Source organism: Oncorhynchus masou, chromosome 10, assembly GCF_036934945.1.
Source record: "Oncorhynchus masou masou isolate Uvic2021 chromosome 10, UVic_Omas_1.1, whole genome shotgun sequence".
Lineage (NCBI taxonomy): Eukaryota > Metazoa > Chordata > Actinopteri > Salmoniformes > Salmonidae > Oncorhynchus > Oncorhynchus masou.
The window spans coordinates 11,450,265-11,458,503 of NC_088221.1; the positions used below are offsets into that span (position 1 = coordinate 11,450,265).

The window sequence follows — 8,239 nt, forward strand, 5'->3', positions numbered from 1 at the left end:
CAGTTTTCATGCATAAATATGAAACAACAGGTATCAGTGTGAAGCAGGTGTTTGACCCGGTTTGAACTGACTTTGAGACATGAAGGAATCCTAGTAGTGGGAAGAAGAGAATGTGATGAGCAGGATACATTCATGTAATACCCCCATTAAAGTTTTACAATCAAATATAATTCATGTCACAACTAGCAGAATATAACATCATAGCATTCATCCACTCATTATTTGACATGGCTCTGATATACAAAGGTATACAAAACACCACGTCCCACAATCCTCCGTTTTAAGTGATGACGTTTAAGCAAAAACAAACAAACAGGAAGAAGACAGAGTCAGGATTTGATCCAGATTACTAGTAGACAGCTAACGTTAGCTACAACAAATTCAAGATGCTGAAATCTGTTATTCTCATTGGAGGGCCACAGAAAGGTGAGTGTTTAGTAAATTACTAAATTCATACATGTTAATTCCTCCAGTTCTGCTATCTAGAGCCACATATCTAGCTAGCTGTTAGCTAGCCTGGCTCTGAAGGGCTAGTTTAGGGGTGTATTCGTTACGACAATTCTGTTACAAAACCTTTTGCAACAGAAACCGTTTATTCCAAACGCTGTTGAGTTCCGTTTGGTTCATAAACGGAAGTTGAAGTGAAGTCGTCTCTCTTCATAAAAAATAAGCGGACTTCACCGCATAGCCGAATCGATAGGTGCTTGTGCCAAACACTTCGCAGACTAATACAGATTTGAATGGCAACGCGTGGAAACCATACAATTAAAATGAACGACAATGTACGTTTAAGAAAACCGCTTCTCCGTCACGTTGAAGAGCGTTTGGAGCAAAACGTTTTGCAAGATAATCTGCATAATGAATACACCCTAGTTGTAGGCTAATGAATGACGTGGCGTGAACATGGAAACCCTCAGGTGCAGCTTGCCATATCAAAGAATTTTTCTGATGAGCGTTGTCGAAAAAGGGCTGACAACTAGCTGTCAATATAGCCTGGCATAGACATTCTGTGCTAGATACTTGAATTGTCACATTGCACAAGTTGGGGCTTTCAACACTAGACCAAAATAGAACAGAAAATAATAGAATAGGGGTGCTTTCAACTCCATATAATCTAGAATAGTATAGCTTCTTTAATTTTCCCAAGTTATCTTCTAATTATTTCCAGAAAGAACTGGCGTGCTGATCGAGGATAGACAGGTCATCAAAATGTAATTATGATCAACTAAGCAGGTGACTTTTGCCCTACTTGTCATACAGGTACACGGTTTCGACCATTGTCCTTTGAGGTCCCGAAACCCTTGTTTCCAGTGGCTGGTGTGCCCATGCTTCAGCATCACGTTGAAGAATGTGCCAAGGTAGGTTAGCACTGACAAAAATAATAAATGTCCCTCTCTTCATCATTGGTAGAAAGAAACATGGTTTGCATTTTTCCCATAGGTGCCAAATATGAAGGAGATTTTGCTAATTGGCTTTTACCAGCCAAATGAAGAACTTACCAGATTCATGTCTAGCGCACAGCAGGAATTCAAAATCTCAATCAGGTAAAGGAGAGGATCATAGTAATTTTGTGTCAACGTTGTCATAATAAGACAAAGCCTAGAACACATGGATGGACAGTAGTCTAATTGATGAACTTGTTGAAAATATGTAGGTATTTGCAGGAGTATGCTGCTTTGGGCACTGGAGGCGGCATCTACCATTTCAGAGATCAGATTCTATCTGGTGGCCCTGAGGCGTTCTTCATTATGAATGCTGACGTGTGCTCTGAGTTTCCTCTACCAGAGATGCTCAACTTCCAGAAGGAACATGGAGAGTCTAGCAGTTTCGTCATCCTGGGGACAACTGTGAGGAGACATCCATGATTTCTATGGCTTAGGCCTTCAACAATACAGGGAAAAGTTGGGAATATGCTTGATGGAGACAATGGGATATCATTATTTGTCTCTCACTTGTTTTATTTTTCTTTATTTTTCAGGCAAACAGAAAGCAGTCCATGAACTATGGCTGTATTGTGGAAAACCAGCAAACGAATGAGGTAATGAAGCACATTTTAGTCACGCTTCTATATTTACAATTATTACTTGACCCAGAAAGTATTTCTCTTGCTCTTGCTCAGGTTTTACATTATGTGGAGAAGCCTAGCACTTTTGTGAGTGACATCATCAACTGTGGAATCTACCTGTTTACCCCGGAGATCTTCCAACACATTGGGGCAGTCTTCCAGAAGAACCAGCAGGACATGCTGTTGTGAGTGGGAGGGATCCCTCAGGGACCCTATCGTGGGAGATCCTAGGATCTCTATGCATGGGAGTGGTGCATGCAAATTTGATAATTTCCTATCATTGTTTCTCCTCATTTGTCTTTTTCCCTTTTCCCTTTCCTGCCATCATTCTGTTTCCCGTCCCCATCACCAGATATCCATACGAGGGGTAAGTCGGTACAACTAGGCCACTGCACAGTGGTTTTAGAGTAGAGATACGCATTAGTCAAATACGTCACACAAAAATATCTATCTAAAAAGCGTATCTCTTCATTGTGTCACAAGACTAGCACATGGGGTGATAAATCACTCTCAAAGGTGTGTTTTGGAAGGTTTATTTCCACACACTCACTTATCTTTTGATGTGCACATCATCATCATTTGTCAAGATTGAAGGAGTTGGCATACACATTTATACAATTGTTAGTAGTAAATCGCACAATCAGATATTTAACTATCAAATTTGGACCCATTCAAAGGGACTGTTGTGACATTGACCTTGATATAAGAATATTTTTGGACTTCCTTGAGTATGTGTTCCATAACTCAAGTCAACCATGTTGCCTCTGATCCCTCTTTTGTCAAATTACTTTTGCTTTCACAATCCATTTTAATACTACTGTGCTTTATCAACTTTTAACAATCCCCACTGTATCCTTTGGCACTTGGTGAATCAATGACTCTTTTTGACAACTCTTGGTGACTTTGGTGCTGTTAATGACCCATCTAAAGTCTTTCAAACTTTCTTGTGACCTTCAAGCTAGCCTTAGGTCACAATCCAATCGGAAGTGGTTGTGAGCTAACATTTAGAAAACACTGTACTAGAGAATTGTTTATCACGCTTGTTTTGCATCGCCTGGTGCTCTGGGTGGAGGTATCACTTTAAAACCAATTGAATGGTCTAAAATGTGGCTACCGGATGATGCAAAACAAACGCGCCCAGAGATAAATGTTAAGAGCATGGTCTCATAGATTGGTCTCTTCCTCACAGAGACGAGCAGACCAATGGCAATGGCTGGCATCGGGCTGAGGCCATTCGGTTAGAACAGGACATCTTCACCGCCCTGGCTGGGCAGGGCAAGCTCTATGTCTACAAAACACCTGCCATCTGGAGCCAAATCAAATCTGCAGGGTGAGTAGGTCGTCTCAATCTGTGAATAACTTTTGTGGTCAGTGGGACCTGAAGATGTTGGAGTAGGATACTCAACCATCTTCTGAATCTGTGTAATAGGAATTTACAGGTGAGCAAATAGGAGACCAGTCATAGGTAAAGGTAATAACCTGGATATATTTTTTTTTATTAGGAGTTGCAACAAGCACAGGAAAATGTCTAACTGGCCTTCTATGAGCAGGCCCTTATCTTAATCAGAAATCACCAAATGTTCTGTAAACGTCAGCCCGAGAGGCTTGCAAGAGCTAAAAACCAGAAGACAGTGACTTTGTCAGTGGCTACAGAACTATACAGTGTTCACCGAATGGCATCAATACAATACAACTGTACCAAATGTGTCTTTTGTCCTTGTACCTCCAGTCTGGCGGCAATCACTATCAATATATGAGAATATCTGTTGATAGTGTATAGCGCTGTCTTAGGCGTCTCACAGTACAGACATTGCAATTTATTGCCCTGGCCACATCTGCAGTCCCCATGCCTGCTTGCAGCATGCCTAAGGCATGTTCACGCAGATAAGCAGGGACCCTTGGCATCTTTATTTTGGGTTTTTCAGAGTCCGTAGAAAGGCCTCTTTAGTGTCCTAAGTTTTCATAACTGTGACCTTAATTGCCGACTGTCTGTAAGCTGTTCGTGTCTTAACGACCGTTTCACAGGTGCATGTTCATTAATTGTTTATTAATTGTTTAAGCATGGGAAACGGTGTTTAAACCCTTTACAATGAAGATCTGTGAAGTAATTTGGATTTTTATGAATTATCTTAGAAAGACAGGGTCCTGAAAAGGGGACTTTTCTTTTTTTTTGCTGAGTTTATTAACTTTAGTCATCGTACATTTCCCCATTTTACAATTTGCTTTTTGTAAATAAAAAATGACAGGTCTGCAATATACGCCAGTCGCTTGTACCTCAACCAGTACCATAAAACCCACCCTGAAAGACTGGCTACAAACAAGGAAGGAGGGCCTAGAATAAGTGGTAGGTTATAGTACATTACTTGCCTTTTGTTACTTTTTTGAAGTTTTTGGTTGTCTTTACATGTGTATTTATACCAATTGTTTTTTTCAGGAAATGTTTACATTCACCCAACAGCCAATATTGACCCTACTGCGGTGGTAAGTGCTTATCCTTGCTCTTACTACTTACCTACATACAGTACCATTCAAAAGTTTGAGAACTTAGAAACGTTGTTTTCTTTGAAAACATACATGAAATTAGTTGCAAAATGAATTGGAAATATAGTCAAGACGTTGACAAGGTTATAAATATTGATTTTTAATTTAAATAAATAATAATTGTCCTTCAAACTTTGCTTTTGTCAAAGAATCCTCCATTTGCAGCAATTACAGCCTTGCAGACCTTTGGCATTCTAGTTGTGAATTTGTTGAGATAATCTGAAGAGATTTCACCCCATGCTTCCTGAAGCACCTCCCACAAATTGTATTGGCTTGATGGGCACTTCTTACGTACCATACGGTCAAGCTGCTCCCACAACAGCTTAATAGGGTTGAGATCCGGTGACTGTGCTGGCCACTATAGACAGAATACCAGCTGACTGCTTCTTCTCTAAATAGTTCTTGCATAGTTTAGCGCTGTGCTTTGGGTGATTGTCCTGTTGTAGGAGGAAATAGGCTCCAATTAAGTGCCGTCCACAGGGTATGGCATGGTGTTTCAAAATGGAGTGATAGCCTTCTTCAAGATCCCTTTTACCCTGTACAAATCTCACACTTCACCTCCATCAAAGCACCCCCAGACCATAACACTGCATCCACCATGCTTGACAGATCATTATATATTTTTTTTTGTCTCTTTGTGATCCGAACACCTCAAACTTAGATCCGTCTGTCCATAACACTTTTTTCCAATCTTCCTCTGTCCAGTGTCTAATTTTCCCATCTTAATGTTTTCTTTTTATTGGCCAGTCTGAGATATGGCTTTTTCTTTGCAACTCTGCCTAGAAGGCCAGCATCCCGGAGTCGCCTGTTCACTGTTGACGTTGAGACTGGTGTTTTGCGGGTACTATTTAATGAAGCTGCCAGTTGAGGACTTGTGAGATGTCTGTTTCTCAAACTAGACGCTTTAATATACTTGTCCTCTTGCTCAGTTGAGCACCGGGGCCTCCCACTCTTTATTTTCTGGTTAGAGCCAGTTTGCGCTGTTCAGTGAAGGGAGTAGTACACAGCGAGATCTTCAGTTTCTTGGCAATTTCTCACATGGAATAGCCTTCATTTCTCAGAACAAGAATAGACTGATGAGTTTCAGAAGAAAGCTCTTTGTTTCTGGCCATTTTGAGCCTGTAATCGAACCCACAAATGCTGATGCTCCAGATACTCAACTAGTCTAAAGAAAGCCAGTTTTATTGCTTCTTTAATCAGAACAACAGTTTTCAGCTGTGCTAACATAATTGCAAAAGGGTTTTATAATGATCATTTCGCTTTTTTAAAATGAAAACCTTGGATTAGCTTACACCCACGTGCCGGTTGCTGACAATGTGCTTCTGTACGCCTATGTAGATATTCCATTAAAATCTGCCGTTTTTAGCTACAATAGTAATTTACAACATTAAAAATGTCTACACTGTATTTCTGATCAATTTGATATTTTAATGGACAGAATGTGCTTTTCTTTCAAAACTTTTGAACGGTGGTGTATATACTATACAATTCAACTCCTCAACAGTCAATGACACTACATGCTACAACAACAAAAAGACAATAAATGATACCTAATAAATCATCTAAATAAATCTCTTTCTATAGTTGGGTCCCAACGTCTCCATTGGCACAGGTGTGACCATCGGGGCTGGGGTGCGAGTGAGGGAGTCCATTATTCTCCATGGGGCTACTCTACAGGCAAGCAGTTCCTATTGGCCTACCTTAACGTTATGGCAAATTATTGTTTGAAAAATTAGCCAGTTCCTAAGTCAAAAAATAAATGCTGAAATGGCTGTTCTTCCCTTGATCATAGCATACAGATCATGTTTTTATTATGTCCACTTGTTTAAAGTAGGATTGATAATTGACACTGACCTAATTCCGTTTTCATATGGTTCTTTTAGGATCACAGTTGTGTGTTGAACTGTATAGTGGGATGGGACAGCACTATCGGCAAATGGGCCAGAGTTGAAGGAACTCCCAGTGACCCCAATCCAAATGACCCCTATGCCAAAATAGATAGTGAAACACTCTTCAGAGATGGAGAACTCACACCATCAATCACCATTCTTGGTAAGTTGCCTATAACATTGAGTTGAGCTGGACTGGTTACACCTCCACCATAGTTGCTGGAAAGGACTAGCTGAAAAGGAAATATCTGACCCAGCACAGTGCATTTCAGGGCAATAGTGTGAAAAGGGTATTGGATTCATGTTGATTTTTGGAGCATGTAGCCATGACAATGCTTTAATATTGCTATTTTTTTCAGGTTGTAATGTAACTATCCCGGCCGAGGTAATCATACTCAACTCAATTGTTCTGCCATACAAAGACCTCAACCGGAGCTTCAAAAACCAAATTATATTGTAGTTAATTTTCTGTGTGCTCTGTTCATTTAGTGTCAAACCAAATGAAGGATTTTAGCTTGAAGAACAATGCCACTGCCTCTGGGTTATTGTACATAAGATATATATATGACACTTATTTAGGTGTTTGGAAAGTTCTAGATTAGAAATGGTGTATTTCCACCCCCCCTCCCTTAATGCATTAACTTACGTTACCATCATTTGAGATGCTTTGGGAAGCTGATGATGAGCGTTGGTTGGTTTGATTACTTCCGACACTTCTGAATGTCATCCCACCACTTTTATGAATCGTACGTTTCATAAAATGTATTTTCACTGTTACATTTCTGCACTAGCCCTATAATGAGCTCTGTATGATGGATTCACTACCATGTAAGGGGAATTACAAAATAATGGTCATATTTTGGCATGGGGTTGCTGGCATTACTTACTTTAGGTGGTGGTGCTAACCTTTTGTTACTCAGAAATTGCGTCCTGAAAATGTAAACTAATCAGCTGCAGACTTTTATAAGATTGCAAAATAAAAGGAATTGGTTACAAACTGTTTAATTATGAGTGATAATTTGGGGGCCTTTCAACATGAGTGCTTTGATTTAAAACATGACCGTTTTAATTGCAAGAGTTATTCTGACATTCTTCTCTGAAATACATTGTTGACCGTCTCATGTTTCTTTTGATTAAAGGGGCAATCTGTCCAAGTACAAAAATGGGTTTTCCACTTTTAAATAGCAATCAAGAAATGTTTGCTTGAAATTTGAACATAACAGGTGACCTGGAGATTCTGGCCATCGATTCTGTACTTTATTTGTGACAATCATAATGGGATATAGTTAACCATAATTAAATTTTGTTCCTGCGTGACTCATTTTGAAATGGAATGATTTTGGCTTTAATCAATCACTTATGGTTCAGACTGAGTTTGTACCTTTTTTTAATTACTACGTGTTTTAAAAAAAACAAAATTGCAACCATCAGTTCCAAGTTTAAGAAAAAAACATTGGTTCTCACGATCATGCAGAAATGTTTCATAATGCAGTTGTGTTTGTCATGCATTAGTGCTGAAAGTTCCTCAAATGTACACTGCCCTATCATACTCCATCTTACAATACTTTACATTTCATATAATATTTAACATTTTTACACATATGTAGTCAAATGTGAAGTGCTTTTATTTTCCCAAGAACATACCAATGTTCTTTGTTCCACTGAACTATCCACACAAAACTAATCCAATTTAAAGAAGTCAGGAAACCACAGTGATATCAGTTGAGGGATGTAAATAATTTTA

The 8,239-nt window shown here is 39.3% G+C and overlaps 1 protein-coding gene across 2 annotated transcripts; it reads left to right on the forward strand.

The window, feature by feature from the left end:
• The first annotated feature begins 305 nt into the window (after window positions 1-305).
• On the forward strand, window positions 306-7,492 carry LOC135547144 (mannose-1-phosphate guanyltransferase alpha-A-like). Of its 2 annotated transcripts, XM_064975854.1 has the most exons (13): window positions 306-426; window positions 1,261-1,358; window positions 1,441-1,544; window positions 1,655-1,847; window positions 1,979-2,038; window positions 2,120-2,250; window positions 2,418-2,432; window positions 3,255-3,395; window positions 4,312-4,409; window positions 4,500-4,546; window positions 6,191-6,283; window positions 6,490-6,658; window positions 6,855-7,492. In XM_064975854.1, exons 1-13 carry the CDS (start codon window positions 387-389, stop codon window positions 6,953-6,955), a joined length of 1,290 nt encoding a protein of 429 aa, XP_064831926.1. In that variant the 5' UTR covers window positions 306-386; the 3' UTR covers window positions 6,956-7,492. The 2 variants fall into 2 exon arrangements, with proteins under 2 accessions (XP_064831926.1, XP_064831927.1); XM_064975855.1 differs by lacking the exon at window positions 2,418-2,432.
• Window positions 7,493-8,239: the final 747 nt, after the last annotated feature.

Excerpts from the sequence above, each read along its gene's own strand:
- LOC135547144 (XM_064975854.1), top strand. The coding sequence starts at position 387 with ATGCTGAAATCTGTTATTCTCATTGGAGGGCCACAGAAAG. Across the intron at positions 427-1,260 it reads CATTGGAGGGCCACAGAAAG|GTACACGGTTTCGACCATTG; the intron begins GTGAGTGTTTAG and ends CTTGTCATACAG. Across the intron at positions 2,039-2,119 it reads AAAACCAGCAAACGAATGAG|GTTTTACATTATGTGGAGAA; the intron begins GTAATGAAGCAC and ends GCTCTTGCTCAG.